The sequence below is a fragment of the Sprattus sprattus genome, assembly GCF_963457725.1.
Source record: "Sprattus sprattus genome assembly, chromosome: 2".
Lineage (NCBI taxonomy): Eukaryota > Metazoa > Chordata > Actinopteri > Clupeiformes > Clupeidae > Sprattus > Sprattus sprattus.
The window spans coordinates 15,261,462-15,281,340 of record NC_137921.1 but is presented as its reverse complement, the minus strand read 5'-3'; the positions used below and the strand labels follow the sequence as shown (position 1 = coordinate 15,281,340).

Below are 19,879 nucleotides of genomic sequence, written 5' to 3'. Positions count from 1 at the left end.
ACATACACAAAATATGTTGAATGTATTTGTGGGTGGGGTTGGAAAGAGTGTCTTTTGGATGCTATGACCAGCTTTACTGCTTCCGTTTGTGTGTGTTTATGCGCCCCTGTTTCGTGTGTGTGTTTTCTGTGTGATATCGTTCCAGGCCACAGGTTTGGATCAGACTGAATGGAAAATAGTTATTTTATCCCATACATATCTGGTGTGGAAACATGGCTTAGTCTGTGTGTGTATGTGTGTGTGTGTGTGTGTGTGTGTGTCTGTCTGTGTGTGTGTGTGTGTGTGTGTGTGTGTGTGTGTGTGTCTGTCTGTGTGTGTGTGTGTGTGTGTGTGTGTGTGTGTGTGTGTGTGTGTGTGTGTGTGAGTGTGAGTGTGAGTGTTCCTGTGATCTGTTGTGGTTAAGCCCCATTCCATTAATAATAGTGAGTCTGTGTCATCCATTTTTGGTTGGAAACTGAATGTGAGTGAGTGGACAAAATTAGGTTGGGTTGAAAAAGTGAAAAAGCGTTTCCTCCCTTAGCTAAACTCTAAGCTCTTCCCCCCCCCTTCGTCCGTCTCTCCCTTTCTCTCTTTTCCCTTTCTACCTTTTTCATCTTGGAGCCTGTTGTTTACATTTTTAAACATTAGCTTGGGCAGCCTTGCCTTCAGGAACCGTTTGAAACAGTTGAGCCCTTGGAAGCTTGTTTTATGATTTCTGCTAAGTCAGCACATCCAGCATCACATCTGATGTGTACAAATGTGACACGTGTGAGGACCTCCACTTTCATTTTATTACAGCTTTCGCTGACACAGCAAAAACTCTGGTTGTGAGGAAAGACCTTTTTGGCCTGTGTGAGCCTCTGTAGTCATAATGACTGGGTTTGGATTCGGGTTAGAGTTAATGTTCAGTTCCCTCTTACACTGGATCTATCTGTGGCTGATGCTTGATTTAGAACCACACGGTGGAGGTTTTGGTCACTGTGACTTCATCGTATTCCTTTCGACCCATGCGTGGGAATACTCTGTGGCTTCCTGGATGACCATTGGCTGGCCGGAGGTCAAACGGCAGCAAATGAAGGCTTCTGATTGTCTGTTTGGGCCAGGGGGTCATAGAGTCATGATGAATCATGCATTGTGGTAAACAATGAGAAAAGAATGAGAAAAAATATTAATTTAAGTGTAAGTCATCATTTTCTAAAACCTGTCACTGCTAATATCTTGATAATGAAATTGAAACATTTAAAATTAAATCTAGAGTTAGGGTTAGGGTTAGGGAGCACTGTGTTAGAAAGTAGCAGGAGCTTTTTAAATCTATGGGTGGTGGTAGAAGGCTGCACACAGGAGACAGGAGGTCAAAGCAAGTGAGTAAACCGTGCAATCTGCAAGTAGAAACAGAGTGTACCCCTCTCCCCATTCCCCACTCCCTCGGAGATGTCATCAGTGTTCAGAGCTGCGAGTTTAGAACAAGCCACTGTTTCCAAGGCAACAGTTCCTGATGTAATTTTGTTGGCACATACAGCGTGAGGGTCAGAGTGAGTCTGTAGAACATTCTCTCTTTCTATTTCTCTCTCTCCCTCTCTTGTTGTCTCTCTCTCTATGTACTGTTTATGTATATCTCAAATCTCTCTCTTTTATGTCGCACACACAAAAGCCCTGCTGTGTTCTCTGTCTCTCTCTGCTTGACTCTGTTGGTGATTTATAACTAATATCTTCCATCAAATTTCTCCTGTCTTTTTCCACTCCCTCTCTCCTCTTCTCCTGAACATTCTCTCTCTATCCCTTTCTCTGACTCCATGCCCTTTTCCCTATCTCGCCTTGCTCTTCACCTCTCCTCATCCACCTTTCCTCCTCCACCACTCCACCTCTCCTCCTCCACCACTCCACCTCTCCTCCTCCACCACTCCACCTCCCTCTCTCTCTCTCTCTCTCTCTCTCTCTCTCTCTCTCTCTCGCTCTCTTCCTCAGATGGCCGGGGGGGCGGGCTCCATGCGCATCCTGATCAAGGGGGGTAAGGTGGTGAACGATGACTTCACACAGGAGGCCGACGTCTACATCGAGAACGGCGTCATCCAGCAGGTGGGCAAGGAGCTGATGATCCCGGGCGGGGCCAAGGTGATCGACGCCACGGGCAAGCTGGTGCTGCCAGGGGGCATCGACTCCAGCGTGCACCTGCAGCAGAGCTTCATGAAGGCCGCCATCCAGGACGACTTCTACAGCGGCACCAAGGTGGGCACCTCGCTCCTCTGAAACGCTTAATCTGCACCTCACCTGATTAGCCCAGGCTAATGCACTCACAGTACACGCTACACTCATCACTATGCATGCTCAATGGCACTGTTGGGCAGGTGTACGTAGCCATCATTAAATTGAAAGAGATTCTCTCTCTCTCTCTCTCTGGATTACCGTGGTTGTTGCACTGCAACGCTTTCAGGAAATGAAGCACAGTATTTCAGGTGGGAACACCCAGCTTGGACTGGCCCCCTTATTAACTTGTGGGTGAAGAACTGGTTGAAAAATGTCATGTGAAGGAACAAACTTACTAACACGACAGTGTTCATCAAACATACCTTGCACACAAATTCACTTTCTGTATTTCTATATTATTACAATATTTTAACCAAACTGTCACCACAGCATAGCACCTTACCTAAGTCCTATCATACAGACACACACACACACACACACACACACACACACACACACACACACACACACACATAAACACATACACACACCCACACACACATACACACACCTCCCCACCAGTGAGTTACACCTTCAAAAACACTGCAGCTTTTGACTCCAATAGGCCCCATGCCGACTCCTCCTGCACTGCAGCACAAATGAATGCCATTATCTGAAATGTGAGCAGCGCTTGTAATTATGCAAACACTCACGGAGACAAATACGATGTTTACTATTAGTAATGAAAGCCTGACTGATGTAACAGCAGAGTAGCAATCTCATTCTCTCAACCACATACAGCATATCTACATGCACACTCACACACACACAGAGAGAGAGAGAGAGAGAGAGAGAGAGAGAGAGAGAGAGAGAGAGCAGCTGTTGAGATGGAAAGACCTTTTGGAACATTCATCCCTGCCATAGATCATTTGCTCTGTGTCTGCAGTTGTGCTGATAACCACATGAGAGAGGAGACGTGATCATAGTGATAATATTGATGATTATCATGCTATGTAGATGAGGTTTTGGATATATTACACACGCGCACACTCACACATTCAGTGTTTATTTGTTTTATGTGTGTTCACTTAAGTTGACCCAAAGGAAGCAAATCCTGTTGGATATTTCTCTAATGAGGGTTTATGCAGAAGCTTGCCATATGCCCCCCCCTTCCACCCAGACCCCCACCCTACACCCACCAAGTCACCCCCCCCTCTCCAGTACCCCCTGCTGCCAAAGTTAACCCCATTCCACACATGCCGCCTGTGCTCCCCATCTAATGAAGCAAAGTCACTGACCTGAGATCAGTCTCTCCTCTTCAACCTCACAGTTAAATGAGGTTCATTAAAGCGCAGCGCCGACTCCAGACCGGCCATCTGGGGCTGCAGGGGCCCAGTCTATCATGCATTTCATCAGCCAGGAGCAGCTGTGCTCTGAGCCCCCTGGCGTACACACACATACACACACACACACAAACACATACAAACACACACACACACACACACACGCGCGCGCACACACACATAGAAAGAAAGAGAGAGAGAGAGATGTTGAGGAGTCAGAAGAGAGGGAGAGATAGAAAGAAAGAGGAGGGCACAGTGGAGTGGAGAGAAGGAGGTGTGGAGTAAGAGAGGACGTGCATACATGACTGCATTGATGATTTTTATTCAAACAGTTGTCCCCAATCCCTCCTCATCTCGAAGATGGCTTCTGTTCTCTGTGTGGCTCCATCCTCTTGAGCTGTGTTCCACTACCCCAGCCTGCCTCTGACCTCACTGCTCTGTAGGGCCATCTTACGCCTAATACCCTAAACCAGGGGTTCTCAAACTTTTGCAAGCTGGCCCCCCAAAGCTGGTTAAGTGTAGTTGGGGCCCCCCTGCTCCATGTTCTGTGGTAGTATTGATAGTTCTTATCAGTTGCACAATAGTCCGGGTTGATGTTTCAGTACGATAAATGTGAGTGTGACCTTTTCATTTATTGCTTGCTGTTTGAAACAGATTGTGCTGGCTTTCCATGAACCTCATGGCTAATGCTGCATTTCTGTCCACGGATTTGGTGTTCTGTGTCCTGAGTACATTCTGTCCCAAGACTGTCCCACCCTCTCCTTTTGCTCTTTGGCATGAAGAGCCACTCCATTTGAAGCCACTCTCACATCTGTGCAGGGGCACTTGTAGAAATAGGTATATTATGGGCTGCCCTTTCCTCTTTCCACTAGGGGCACGGCACAGCTGTCACCATGGTTACTGATAGATGCCCCTCTGTTTTGTAATGCGCAGTCGCCACAAACAGTAGCCAAGCAAGTGCATAATCAATGGATTTCTTCTTAGCTGTAATGTACTTAAGTAGTGTGTACACGCTAGTAAATAAACTGTGTCAAGTAAGCCCTGGGGCTTTGATTTGTTTTAGTCGAATTCACTGCACATCCTGTGATTTAGCTTAAAGCACACGGATACTTAGATGTAAGCAACCCTTAAAAAAGATACTAAATGAGGCTTGTATCCTTAAGGATTAATACGATGGTTTGGTCAATAACAACTCATGTTTGTTAGTATGATGATAGTAATGAGCTTCCTGATTTGGGTGATAGGAAGAATACACACTTCTAAAGGAAACTCAGATCGTAAATTGTTGTTCCCAAATTGTACAGAGCATGATAAGCATGCGAACACTGACAAATACCCAGACACACACATACACACACACACACACACACCACAAATTCCTTCTTTCTGGAAACCCAGACACTGGCGGGTTGTCTGGTTTCCATGGTTACACTAGATCCGTGGGAATGGGGAGGGTGCTTGAGCCATTGTATCAACTAACAATGATGCTTACATGCTGCTGTCCAGGTCTGTATGTGTGTTTTACACACACACACACACACACACACACACACACACATACAGTGGTGGCCAAAATTATTAGAACACTAGACATATTTAAGAGTTTTCAGTTGTTTTCATTGAATTGGCCATTTAAATACCCTAAAAACTAATGAAATATCTACAAAGTCATCATTATGTTCTATAAACAATACAATAGAGCCATCATAATGAGATTTAGGTCATTTTCCGTACAAAAACAAGCTAGGCCTATTTCACTGTCAATGTCACACAATCATGTTCCTGCACAGAAGAAGCCAAATGACTTGTGTCATCATTGTCAGGTGTTTTTGTTGTTAAATTGATGGTGATGCAAGACACAGCTCGGTGATATTTTTGAATGTACAAGGCCTAAACTGCTCATTAAGTGATTGGTAACATCAGGGTTTTGTCACTGAGGCCACACCAACTGCTGCAGATTCAAAGCCTCTAGAAGCAGTCTCGAAGCACATGTTGCTCTTTGAACATGGCTAAGGTGAAGAAGGAGCTAACGAGTGAGCAACGGGTTCGAATAAAGGTTTTTTGATGCTTGCTGGAGTTACTGCCGCATAGCCAAGGACTTGAGATGCAGTCCCAGCACTGTAAAGTACACTTTAGACCGCCATGGCACCAGAACCGAAAGGGGAGAGGTTTCTTTTTTCATCTCTCAGACACACAAGTGAAGCATTTCAAAATTCTCAGTCTTCAGGACCGAAGAAAGAGTTACAAGAACTGTGTGACGAGATCAACATCACAATGACTAATGGTGCAACAGTGTCTTCAAGAACTGTTTGTCGGAAACTGGGAGAAGAAGGACTTTTTTTGGCAGAATAGCAGCAAAGAAACATTACTGAAAGAGAACAATTGAGTGTAAGGCCTGAAATTTGCAAAAGAACACAAGAAATGGACAAAGAAATATTGGTTTAAGTGTTGTGTACTGATGAATCCAGGTTTGAACAGTTTGGCAACAAGCAAAGCGTGTATGTTCCACGAAGTGAGGGGGAGAGATATAAAAATGTGTGTCTCTTGCCAACAGTTAAACAAGGAGGGGGTAATATTATAGTGTGGGGTGCAATTTAAGCCTCAGGAACAGGTGACTTTGGCTAAATTGACGGCATCATGGATACAAAAGTATACCACAACATTCTGGTGAGGCACAAAGTTCCTTCTTGGAGACGTCTTATTGGGCCTGGATTTATTTTCCAAGAGGACAATGACCCTAAACATTATTTTAACTATTGCCGAAACTACCGGCGACAAGGAAACTGCTAAAACATTGAAAATGATGGACCGGCCCTCTCAAAGTCCCGTCTTCAAACCCATCAAGCAAATTCGGGGCAAGTTGGAAAATAAACTTGACAGATCTATTGTACATTCCAAGGAAAGCCTTTGGCTTGACCTGCAGAAGGCATGGGATAACATAACTGTTGAAGTTCTCAAGAAATTCATTGACTCTATGCCAGAGAGATGTGCTGCTGTAATTGCTGCAAAAGGTGGACGTACAACATATTAAAGTTAAAAGTGGATAAAAACAGTAGGACTCACTTCATCTGATATATGTTGTGCTCAGAACAACCATCTGCATGTTTCATGAACATTATTACAAATCATGTTTTGGAGGCAAAAAAAGGTCATTATTCTCAGATCTGTCAGGTGTTCTAATAATTTTGGCCACCACTGTATATATTTTCTCTCTCCTTGCCTGACATTATCTTCCCTTCTGTCCTTGATAGTAATACACGGCTTGTGAGATTGCCATAAACATTAATTTAATTACACACACACACTCACCATCACATATACACACACTCACTATCACTCACACGCACATACACACACGCTCACTATTGTATACACACTCACACACTTACTATCACATATACACAAACCAACTCACCATAACATATACATATCACTATCACATATACATACACACTCACCATCACATATATATACACAAACTCACTATGACACACCCTCACTATCACATACACACACCTTTACTATCACACACACACTCACTATCACATATACACACACACTCACTATCACATACACACACCCTCACTATCACTTACACACACCCTCACTATCACACATACACACTCATTATCGCACACACACACTCACTATCACACATACACACGCCCACACTCACTATCACACACCCTCACTATCACATACACACACCCTCACTATAACATATACACACACACTCACTATCACATAAACACACCCTCACTTTCTCACACACACCCTCACTATCACTTATACACACTCACTTTCAGGGACGTGCACAGGACTAAGGGCTAAGTTTGCCCGGGCAACTGCCCGTCTGCCCTCCTCGACTTAACTTGTCCCTCCGAAGGAAAACATAATTTTTTTGGAAATAGTATAATGGCTGCAGAATGTCATTTAGGCCTACATAAAAAAACATATTTCACAGTTTCAAGTGATATAGGCAGAATATGCGCGCGGGGGGAGGGGGCGTGGCGGCGGCTGTTAGAAAAATGAACGTGTTGCCCTTTGTTTCCAGGGCAGAGCAAAGGCCCTTCAAAATTCCAAAAATCACACACACACTCACTATGACATACACACACCCTCACTATCACATATACACACACACCCTCATTATCATACAGTACACACTCAATTTCCTCTTTTCATCTTCTTATCCCTCCTTTTAATGCGGTCAGGAGAGCTGCTCCAGCCTCTGGTGTTTTGGTGTTTATACCCAGCTGTGTTCTGCTGCCTCATTCAGCTCAGGGAGAGGAGGGGATGAAAGGAGAGAGAGATCAGGAGAGAGGGAGAGAAAGAGGGAGAGAGAAAGAAAGAGAAAAGGATGATAAAGATAGATGACCTCTGGAAGCTAAAAGTCAGTAGGTCATACTTTGCCCTCATTCTGCTGATTTTAGCACAGTTTTCGTACTTGTCAGTTTAGGGCAAAATACAGCCTTCTGTGCCCTTATGACCAGGATTAAACTTCACACACACACACACACACACACACACACACACACATACACACAAACATATGCACACACACTCACGCGCACACTCCCAAAAAACATCTTTTTGTCTCTATTGCCGTTCTGTCTCTGACTCTGTTTCTCTGTCATAGTTCCATATTTACTGTAAGCCATCCGATGGCATGCGTGTGCTAAATTATTCAGATGAGCCTACTTTCTCCAGGCTGAAGTGGAGTGAGAAAGACAAGCCTGAGGTCTCTGATGGCTGGAAGTTATTCTTTTCTGCTGCAAACCCACATACAGTACCACTCACTCAGTGACCTTGTAACCCACATTCTGTGTGACTCAAACTAAAGTGCACACACACACAAACACACACATACAGAGACATGTACACACAAATACACACATGGAGAGTGTACGCAGTCGCACCCGCGTGCTTCACTGTTAAAGTGGATGAGTCAGTGGAGTTTAATGCAGAGGAAGCTTTCAGGTCGTGTTCTGTTTAGTTCCACAGACTCCACACCAAGAAGGTTAGAAAATGCACATCAGATGGAAAAAGACAAGAGCCAAAAAATGGATTTCTCACTGGTAGTTAAATATGACAGCGGTAAAGGTTCTTTGGAGGCATTTACCTTCGTTGTTGCTCACATCCCTTTTCCCCACCCTTCACACACAGACACTGCACTCTCCATAATGTTCAGTAGTGTTCTTAACCTCTCTCCATACGTTCAGTAATGTTCTAAACCTCCCTTCACGCGTTCAGTAGTGTTCTAAACCTCTCTCCATGCATTCAATGTTTTCTAAACCTCCCTCTGTGCATTCAGTAGTGTTCTAAACCTCCCTTCATGCATTCAGTAGTGTTCTAAACCTCCCTTCATGTGTTCAGTAGTGTTCTAAACCTCCCCCCATGCATTCAGTAATGTTCTAAACCTCTCTCCATACGTTCAGTAGTGTTATAAACCCCATTTATCACGTCCACACTGTCAGTAGACAGGCAGTAACTTTGTGCCTGCAGAAGTGACTATTTGGTTATTTAATGGATGGATGAGTAGCAGGGCAAACAAGACAGCATTGGTCTCAGAAATAAATCTTCATTGAATGTGTGTGTGTGTGTGTGTGTGTGTGTGTGTGTGTGTGTGTGTGTGTGTGTGTGTGTGCATGTGTGTGTCAGTACGTGCTTGTGTGCGTGTGTGTCAGTTTGTGTTTGTTTGTCTGCATGCTTCCAGGGCATATTTATGACCTAGATTGAAGCACAATGCTTTTTCCTCTGAATTTAACAACAATTTAATAACAATGCTTGCTCTAAATTTTCAGTGAGTTCAAGAGAATGCCTTTATCATAGAAAATTAGGCATTCTTAAAGACACACAGAAACACACAGAAACACATGCATTCAGTGTGTGTGTATGTGCATGCTGATCTTAAGTGTGTGTAGTGTCTCCTCGCTTCCCCATTTAAGCTATCCTGCTGTGTGTCGAATCAGACCAACACACACACACACACACACACATTGAGCCTGCATTTCTTTCAGGGTATAAAAGCACCACAACTCCGGAAGTGTGTGTTTTCATTTCTGTGTGTATGTAAGTCTCGGAATAGACAATCCTTTTTGGTTGGACCAGTCGTCATGGTTACCCTATGTGCCAACCAATTTAAGCCATGGCAGATTGGTGGAGTGTTTGTGGGTTTCTCTCTCTCTCTCCCCTTTCTCCTCTCTTCTTCCTCATTCTCTATCACCCCCCCTTCCCCCCCTAACACACCCTGTTAAATTAATAAATTATTTCTATATTCAGTTTACAATTTTCTTCTTCAAACTCATTGTCCTCTTATTCTTTCCATCACTCTTTCCCCAAACCTTCTAACAAAAATGAACATTCAATCCTGGAAGTGTTTATGATCGTTACTCTGTCTGTTTCATTCATTAGTATTCCATCCTTGCAGGCATTGTGCCCTTCACACTGGAGCAGTTATGTCTGAGGCAATTTGTGTGCATGTGTGTGTGTGTTTGTGTGCATGTGTGTGTGTGTGTGTGTGTGTGTGTGTGTCTGTGAGTGTTGCCATGAGTGTGTCACTGACTCAGGGTATTTCTATGCTAATATCATGACCTCTGACCTCTTGCCTGTCATCTTCCTCCACTTCCCCTCCTTTACTCTCCTCTCAGTGCTTCCCCTCTTTCCTCTTTCATCAAACGCACCTCAACCACATCAAATAGGAAAATGATCATGTGTGAGCTCAGGGATGATGAGCGCTTTGACCTCTCTTGCGACCACTACAGTGCAGTTTTATTGAATCTGATTAACAAACCCTCCTGCTGTGAGTCTACTGCTAAAGCTATAAAACTGTGGACTATCTAACTGAAACCTTCATTACAGTCTTATATATCAACCTTTTATCCCTCTCTCTCTCTCTCTGTAGGCTGCGCTACTGGGTGGCACCACTATGGTGATCGCCCACGTGTTGCCAGAGAAGGACTCGTCTCTGGTGGATGCGTATGAGACGTGCCGCTCGCTGGCGGACTCCAAAGCTTGCTGTGACTACGCCCTGCACATGGGCATCACCTGGTGGGGAGTCAAGGTACTGCAGTATTCCAGGATCTCCCAGTCTGTTTGTCTGTCTGTCTGTTTGTCTTCCTGTGCCTTATCTATTTTTTTCAGTTACTATCTTTCTGTATTTCTTTTTCTCTCTCTCTCTGGCTCTTTTCTGTGTTCCCTCCTGTTTCCATTTCATTTTTTGGTCATGGATGAGGATGCATGTGCTTTTCAGGGTGGGGTTGGTGTAAATCACCTTCTGTAATCTGAATTAAATATTAAAATGAGAATAAAATCTTGTTATTGCCAATGGGATTTTGAAAATTATATTTATTATATTATTAGTATATTTGAATAATGTTATTTTTTTCAGGAATTTAGTTTTAGCTTTTCTTTTAACCTATTTTTGGTCCAGCTATTGAACATACTATTCCCAAAGCTCTTAAGTCTATAAGGAATGTGTGGGTGTTCGTCATTCCTTGTTTTCGCATGCTGAAATATCCACAAGGTCTGCATGCAAAATACACCAGCTCAGGTTTCACGACAGACCTCACTTGGAGCAGCTGTATCTGAACTCAGCTGGTGTGTGTGTGTGTGTGTGTGTGTGAGTGTGTGTAGCTGAACTCAGATGGTCTGTTTGATAGCAAAATGTGTGAGACTGAGATATCAATGCCAGACTGTGTGCTGACTGTGACAGCACAGTCAGCTCCATAACACGCCATCAGTTCAGCAGTGCAACACTGTGGTATTGAAGCTGAAATCAATAATTAAAAGTTGGGTCAGGTCATGTTTGTCACATGAATACACCTATCAATGCGCTTAACCAATGTCTCATCAATAGGCTACTGAACCTTGTAAATTGAGAATCTGTTATTGAATGTGGCTTAAGGGCACCAGGGCTCTATGTTGTGGCTGGTGTGTACAGTGGTGCCAGTATGCCTGAATACTATAACTGAGATGAACTACTTAGGACATGTGAATTTATCCATTAAGTCTACATTAACAATAACAAGTCTACTGTAAGTGTACATCCTAGTAATAGAAATGTAAACTTTGGACATTAAATGGTTCTGTAAAATGTTATAAATGTATTATACAGTTTACATATAATAATTTAGGGTATATTTGCTTAACGTTATATTCTGTGATATTAGAGAGCTAATGCATATTGAGGTGTACTGGGTGTAGATGTGAGTGAGTAAGCTTCTGTCTCCCCCCACAGGTGCGTAATGAGATGGAGTCTCTGGTCCGGGAGCGTGGGGTTAACTCCTTCCAGATGTTTATGGCCTACAAGGACACGCTCATGCTGAGGGACAGCGAGCTCTTCCAGGCCCTGCAGACGTGCAAGGACATCGGAGCCGTCCCGCGCATCCACGCGGAGAACGGAGAACTGGTGGTGGAGGTCAGAACACAGACCACAGAACACAGAACACACAGCCTGCTGTTTGGACAGTGATGGAACAGGTGGCCTAGTCCAACCTAGAGCTCCGTTCAGACAGGATTAACTTACAGTGATAATAGGTTCCTCTGTTATTGTTATCAAAATCACCAGTGCATTTATGTGGGTTTGTGACTCTGGAATATAACCAATGTCATGTTATTTCATTGTGTGAGAGGGCGCTTTGCTATTTAATTGCTATACTGGAGTGATGATTGTGTGATTTAGAAAAACTCAGCTTCACAGTAATATAGAAGATAGAAATTCACACAGGATTCGAGTGTACGACAATTAGCAAGGATGTCAGGATAATGTATGGAGATCTCCACATAGGAGCCCATTTTCTTTACGTCACTAATATTTAGTTATGTCGGGAGTTCCTACTGTAGCCCTCAATGAATCGGGCCTGATACATAGCGAGCAACCCACATGCACATATACACACATATAAATGCTCATACACACACACAAATAGATACATGTGTATGTGTGTGCACACACAGATAGGGTGCATATGGTATGTGTGTTTGCACTGAGGGGTGTAAGGATCAGAGAATGATCCTCCTGGACGTGACAGGCTTGACCTCTTCAAAGGATTATGGGATAATTAGCTTAAAGGGCTGCAGTCCCCACACACACACACACATTCACACACACACACACACACACAGGCAGTTTTTCTGGTGCCCATAAAGTCTAATCCAGAGATTTCCGACATGCGTGTTACATGCTGTCATCCAGCTGTTGCTCTTGTCTGTGCCGACTGACAGCACAGTGCCTGCTCTGATGGCGAGCCCATGACTTCTTCTCTGCTTCAAGGGTCCTTTGGCGGCTTACTCTGGACAGGAATACACGGATAAATTGAACACACATTCATGCACACACACACACAAATGTGTGTGCAAACATGCACAAACACATATGCGCAGACACACTCACAGTGTCGTCATAAATCAGATTCCTAATGCAGATGTCTGTGAACCCGGCCTTAGACTGACTTTGCTGTGATAATCCTCTTTATCATGTCATCTGAAGGCGGATTAGGGAGTTTATACACACATATGACAGAGAGGTTAAGCGGTCACACTCATTCATTTCAAAACTCTACTGCCCATTTGATGTGTTTGTAATTTATTTACTTGTGTATTTCTATCTCAGGGAGCAAAGGAGGCGCTGGATTTGGGAATCAGTGGGCCAGAAGGAATTGAGATTAGCCGCCCAGAGGAGGTACATGTCTGTGTGTCTGGGAGAGAGAGTGTGTTTGGGTTCAGTGTGTAGGTATTCATAGTGTGGATTATTGTGGTTTTTTTGTGTGATATAAAACTGCTTTTCCTTTTGATTTTAGCTGGAGGCAGAGGCCACACACCGAGCCATCACCATTGCCAACAGAGTGAGTTTGATGTTTCTCTCTTCTTCTGGAAATTGGCATTTATCTGATTATAATTATGGTGTATTTCCAAGTGGAGGGTCACTGCCAGTGGATACCACTGTCAGTGTGATTAACAGAAACAGATATAAAGAGATCACGTATCTGTGTGTGTGTTCGCAGTACTGTGCATATGGGTGTGTGTTAGCAGTACAGTGTGTATGTGTGTTAGCAGTACTTTGTGTATGTGCCTGTGTTAGCAGTACTGTGTATTTGTGTGTGTTAGCAGTACAGTGTGTGTATGTGTGTGTTAGCAGAACTGTGTGTAATGGATAGCATTTCCTGTCTGCAGGCCCACTGCCCTGTTTACCTGGTGAACGTGGCCAGTATGACGGCTGGAGATGTGATTGCAGCTGCTAAGATGCAGGGTGGGTGAAATATGACTCTTCTTCTGTGTGTACTCCTTTATGTACAGTATGTATGTGGCCATTCACAGAGCTCCTCTCCTGTGTGTGTATGCCTAATTGTAGCTCTATGTCTAGCTTTTTGTTTTGTTTTCTGTTAGCCTCCTTGTTTGTCTGTCTGTCTTCCTGTTGTGTCTGTGTGTCATCCTGTTTGTGGCCGTCTGTTTGTCCTTGTCTTTGTAAAGGCCTTTGTCTGCCTGCTTATGTTTGAGTGTTTCTGTGGCCACTGGCTGTGCTTTTGAAGTCCACGTGTTCTCTACTAAAACTAAAACACAAAGCTCAAAGCTTGTGTCTTCCATCTGATCATCTTTTAAAGTACGTAACACTGAGCAACAATTTTACACTTTTTGAGGTATGGTTTTATAGGCAACTAGTTTAGGTATCATCTTCAAATCTATTTGATAGTATATGGTCATGTGAAGAACAGATAAACATCTGTGTGTTTTCCACTCGCCATCCAGGATATGCCCTATGTAGTTCTGTGTAACGGGCTGGTACACCCTGCAAAAATGGAAGAATTGCTTTCACACGCATGACATTGCATCAGTGTCAGCTTAGCTGTTGGTGGTGTTTGCAAGGTTTTTGCATTCCTTTTAGGTCGTTTTTGGAACAGAACTCCGTATTGCTGCTTTAAACTGGATCTTTTACTTGGACCAGTGTGGTAATATAGATCAAAACAAATACATTGTATTTCTCTAGATGTTGATTATTACGGTTTTTTTTTTTTTTTTTTTCTCTCCATAGAACAAATAACTGTGTGATATAGCCCAGTCAAATGTAGCCAATTCAGCATGTCTGTGTGTTTTCAGTTTCAGTTTGTTTATTTGTTGAAGAGGGACAGTGTACATTAATAAACATTAAAATGTAAATGCACCCAATTGTAGCCAAAAGGCTAGTTTCCATTGGCAGTCCCCCTGCCAGAGTGATAATGGCTAAACAACTTAAAAAAGGCATTGACATATATATCAAACATAACATTGACAAAATAAAATACAGTAAAAAGTGTATGTGTGTGTGTGTGTTTTAGGTAAGGTGGTCCATGCAGAGACCACGGTGGCCCACTCGGTGCTGAACGGCATGCATTACTACCACCAGGACTGGGCCCACGCGGCGGCCCACGTCATGGCGCCGCCCCTCCGGCTCGACCCAAACACCCCCAACTACCTCATGAGCCTGCTGGGAAAGTACGTTGCCCTCCTGTCAATCAAAACACACACCCATACCCATCTGCCTGTCATTCAACCCTAACCTCCTCAGTCAGAGGTCATAAGCAGTACATGCTATCTCCAGGGTACTGGTGAAACTCACCTGATGGTCAGACTCAGGCCAAACACATTCATTTGTCAGTCAAACCTGCGCCAGTCTCAGTCGCCTGTCATTCAAAATGATCACATCCACCTCAAAAGCATACATTTCCGCCTTCCTCACTTTAGTTCAGTTCAAATCAATTCAATTCAATTCAATCCTGTCCCTCCTGTGACGGATCCAGGATACCCCATGTCTGTGTCATTCAGACAACTTCCACTCTTTAGTTGATCAGACCAGCAACTCCTGTATGTACCAGTTTGACAGTTGCTAACAGATCGCTCCAATATCCTCTCAAATCCTTATTTTCATGTATGTCATATATACACACACGCACACCTACTTTATATATATACACAGATATAGAGAGATGCACGGAGTTGGAAACCTACATCTACTCATAGAGACCACTCCCACTCAGCTGTCACTCAACAACTCCAGTCCCACCAGTCAGCTGTGTTCTCCAGCTGTGTTCTCTCTCTTCAGTCTCTCGCTCCACATACCTTCCACACACCTGTCGTCCTGAAGTAGTCACACTCCCTCTTCCCCTCAACTGTCACTCTGGGTCTAATGAACACTTAGAAACCCAGTTCTCCAGAGCATAAAGATAATAATAAATCAAGTTCACTCCATTAATTTCCATTCACTATCTACACTGTAAACCTGAACAAGTTCAGAGAACTCAAAACTTTTGATGTAACCGATTACATAAGAAAATTTGAGTACATATATTATTTTTTTTAAGTAAACTTAACTCAAAAATTATACATCGGCTTTTCTGATTTTTTGTGTTATCATTTTCATAATTTTTGAGTTCTCTGAACTCATATTATTCCAAAATCGTAAAGGATTTAGCCTCGTCAGATATTTGTGTTTCTCTGGGTCTTTCTCAAACTAGTAATTACGCCCTTACACGTTTTTGAAAGGGTATCTTCCTTACGTTCCAACTTCTTGCAAGCTCTTACTGTAGAGAGAAGTGTCATTGGTAGACCGCCTTCCCAGTGTTGCCACTGCATTAACATTTACATCTGTGATTTAGCAGACGCTTTTATCCAAAGCGATTGACAAGGAATTTTGCATTTATAGATCATGAGCAGTTTAGGGGTTCACACTTATACACTTGGTAAGGAGGAGTGGGGAATCGAACTAGCAACCTTCCAACCTCTGGATTACTAAACGACTCCTCTACCTTAAGTCTGCTGTGTCCGTCTCTCATCAAAAGAGCTTTGCAATGGTGTTCTCAACGACGTTGATGACGTCAGATACTAAACATTTTTGAGTTATCAGGCAATGTTAACTCAAACAAATACATTCCAATACAATTAAAACGTCTGCACTTGCTCAGAAAACGAATACATTTTAAGTTGGGTCAACTAAATACCAGGTTTTAAGTACTGAATACATAATGTTAATGAGTTAGTAGAACTGTCTGGGTTTACAGTGTACTGACCTCTCTACTCATTACTTATCACTTTATATTATTATTATTATTATTATTATTATTATTATTAATAATAATAATAATAATAATAATAATAATACTTACTATCATATCTTCTCTCTTCTTCCCTCTGTAAATGTAAATGTGTGTCTGTATTCTCAGTGACACTGTGAACGTGGTTGTGTCAGACCACCGTCCGTTCACCACCAAGCAGAAGGCGATGGGCCGTGATGACTTCACCAAGATCCCCCATGGCGTTGCAGGGGTGCAGGACCGCATGAGCGTCATCTGGGAGAGAGGAGTGGTAAGTGCAGGGTTCACCCGGGGGGGTCACCGATAAGTGACAGAGGTCATGAAGTCACAGGAGAGTGGATTGTGTAAAGCGATTGTTATGTGTTTACTTGGTGGTGGGAAATAAATGTTTGAAGTAGTCTTTGTCAAGAAGCAAGGGCGAAGGCGGCACTGAAATAACTTGGCCCTAAAGGAATGTTTTAAAAATACCTTCACTCATCTGGACTTGAATGAAACATCAATATTGTTGTGAAATGACAACAGAGTTCAAATGAATAGAGCCGAATTAGGTAGAATCAAATTGTAGTAACTTATCTGTTCCTTCTGGCCTTAGGTGGGAGGCAAGATGGATGAGAACCGCTTTGTTGCCGTGACGAGCTCCAACGCTGCTAAGATCTACAACCTCTACCCCCGCAAGGGACGCATCATCCCAGGGGCTGACGCTGATGTGGTCGTGTGGGACGCTGATGCCGCAAGGTAACAAACACACACAGAAACTCTCTTGGGCAAACATCAATTGGTTCCCTCGCACAAGCATACATACTAACTTCAAACATACATAACACACTATAAACGCACGCAATCACTTATAGGATCAAACACACACATATTCAGACACCTGACATACAGTAAGTGTGATGACTTCTTGCTGCACTATCTGTCCCTGCAGTAGCAGTGCAGCGACAGCAGGTGGTAGCAGAGAGTAGAATGAGCCGTTTATCTCAACATGCGGAGGTTTGCAGCATTCATTCTCTTCCACCGCCTCTGCCGTTCTTACCCCATTCTGTCACACAATTCACATTCACCGGAACTGACACAAAGTGCTGTCCTAAGACATTTTCTGGATATAGATGGGGTTTTTTTTAGCTTTGAAAGATGCTCACCTACATACGGTATAAAAAGAACATAAACACTCATTACACACGTACACACACATACACCTAAACTGACATGGGCACATGAAGCAAACCCACACACACACTTGCTAACTGCAGTTTTTTTGCAGGACCATTTCTGTGAGCACTCAGGCTCAAGGTGGAGACTTCAACCTGTATGAAAACATGCGTTGTCACGGGGTTCCCCTGGTTACCATCAGCCATGGGCGTGTTGTGTGTGAGAACGGAGCCTTCATGTGCGCTGAGGGATCTGGAAAATTCTATCCCATGCGGACCTTCCCAGACTTCCTTTACAAGAAGATGGTGCAGAGGGAAAAGGTGGGTATGGCCAGATCAAACACACACACAGACACAGATCAAACACACACGCAGACACAGATCAAACACACACACACACACTCACACTCACACTCACAGATGAACACGTCTATTTACTAAGAGGCAGACTGTACCATATCATGCACTACTAAAAGCAGGCTTGCATTGTTGACCTACGTATGAAAAACACAAGTCTACTGGAAGAACAGATGGATGTCATAATTGATTGACAAGCATCAGCATATCAAATAAACGGCATCTCACCTATCCTGGCTTGTTACCTATGTCACATGACCTCTCTCATCCAATCACAGTGCCAGACTCTGAAGGGGGTGGACAGGGCCCCCTACTCTGGAGATGTTGCCATGGTGGCTAACTCAAAAAACGGCAAAAAGGAAGTGTGTCTTCCAGACGGTGAGCCCCCTGCCCGTGCCGTCGCCAGACATGTTGGGGTGAGGGACCTGCACGAGTCCAGCTTCAGCCTGTCAGGTGTGTAAATGTTTGTGTGTGTCTCTCTCTGTGTATTGTGTATGTGCGAATGTGTGTGTGTAACTGCGCATGTGTGCACATTTTTGAATGTGGATATGTGGATATGAAGGTATGTTAATGTTTATAGCTTTATATTTGTCACATGTACAAGAAAATAAGTATGTCAGACAAGTGAGGGAGTTGTGAGAATGTGAGACAGAACATGTCTGAGAGAGTGGACCGCTCACCCTTGACTATTATGATCATCTTTTCTTTCCTGTTTCTTTCTGGTCTTCACAGGCGCTCAGGCAGACGACCATCTCCCGAAGAGGTCCTCTGCCAGAATCCTGGCCCCGCCTGGTGGCCGGTCCAGTGGCATCTGGTAACCATGGAGGCCGCACATCAGGCCGTAGGCCTTCACCCTGCACCCTTTTTTTCTGTGTATTTTTCACCAACCAAGAAATCTGCACTGATTTAGACATCCACTGGGTCTTTTCCAACACCTATTACCACAGATAAAAGAACCGACTGAACTGGACGTTACTTTATGATTTGTAGAACAGGAGAGTCAACAGCAGTAGAACAGGCCTTCTCCAGTTTATGCATTTGTTCATAGAAATTGTAGTATATGTGTTACCTAAATATCAGAACGATAGCACCAGTACAGTTGTTGAGTGGACTGACCTTTACGCATAGTTATTGACACCTTGCAAGAAAACACACTCACCTAGGCATACAAAAAACACACATACACACACACTCACCCAGGCATACAAAAACACACACACACCCACACACACTCAGTGATTTGCTGTAGGTGTAGGATAATCATACAATATGCCTTTTGTCCTGGAAGTTCTCGCTATTGTTGTTGTTAGAAATGGGCCCTCCCTAGGGAGATTGGTTTTGTGTTTTCCGTCACTTTAAACTTCTCAGCTCCAACTTGTTGTTCAGACCCCAACAATATATTTGGATGTGTACACCAATCCCCACACCTCATTATCAGCCATCACTACCTTGTGTTCACCTTTGTACCTTGTTGTAGCACTTACTTGACGAAGGAGAGTATATATATATATATATGTACTTCTAATAGATTCCACGTTGACATGTTGATTTAACTTAATATTTTTGTAACAGATTGCATGTGTGGTGATGAAACTCAGCTGCTGCTTGCACATAGCTTAGTGAGGATGGTCTCATTTCAGACTCACATTTTCTGGACACCAAACACTTGGTGTGGGCATTTCATGATCCCAGGATATCAGGACGAGTAGGATCTGTGACAGGATGTTGTTAACGCAGTACAGGGGTGGTTACAGTTCTAGGAGAGGTTATTAGGAGAAGACCTGGAGGGCACTGTGAATTA

The 19,879-nt window shown here is 43.5% G+C and overlaps 1 protein-coding gene across 1 annotated transcript; it reads left to right on the top strand.

Annotated features, from left to right (window-relative positions):
• Nucleotides 1-1,944: 1,944 nt before the first annotated feature.
• On the top strand, nt 1,945-18,928 carry LOC308360328 (dihydropyrimidinase-related protein 5-like; the record flags this gene model as incomplete). Its single annotated transcript, XM_080832167.1, has 12 exons — nt 1,945-2,205; nt 10,411-10,569; nt 11,746-11,925; nt 13,120-13,188; nt 13,307-13,351; nt 13,680-13,755; nt 14,819-14,975; nt 16,700-16,841; nt 17,163-17,305; nt 17,835-18,042; nt 18,363-18,531; nt 18,811-18,928. The coding sequence occupies 12 exons, from the start codon at nt 1,945-1,947 to the stop codon at nt 18,894-18,896; spliced, it is 1,695 nt and encodes a 564-aa protein (XP_080688293.1). The 3' UTR covers nt 18,897-18,928.
• Nucleotides 18,929-19,879: the final 951 nt, after the last annotated feature.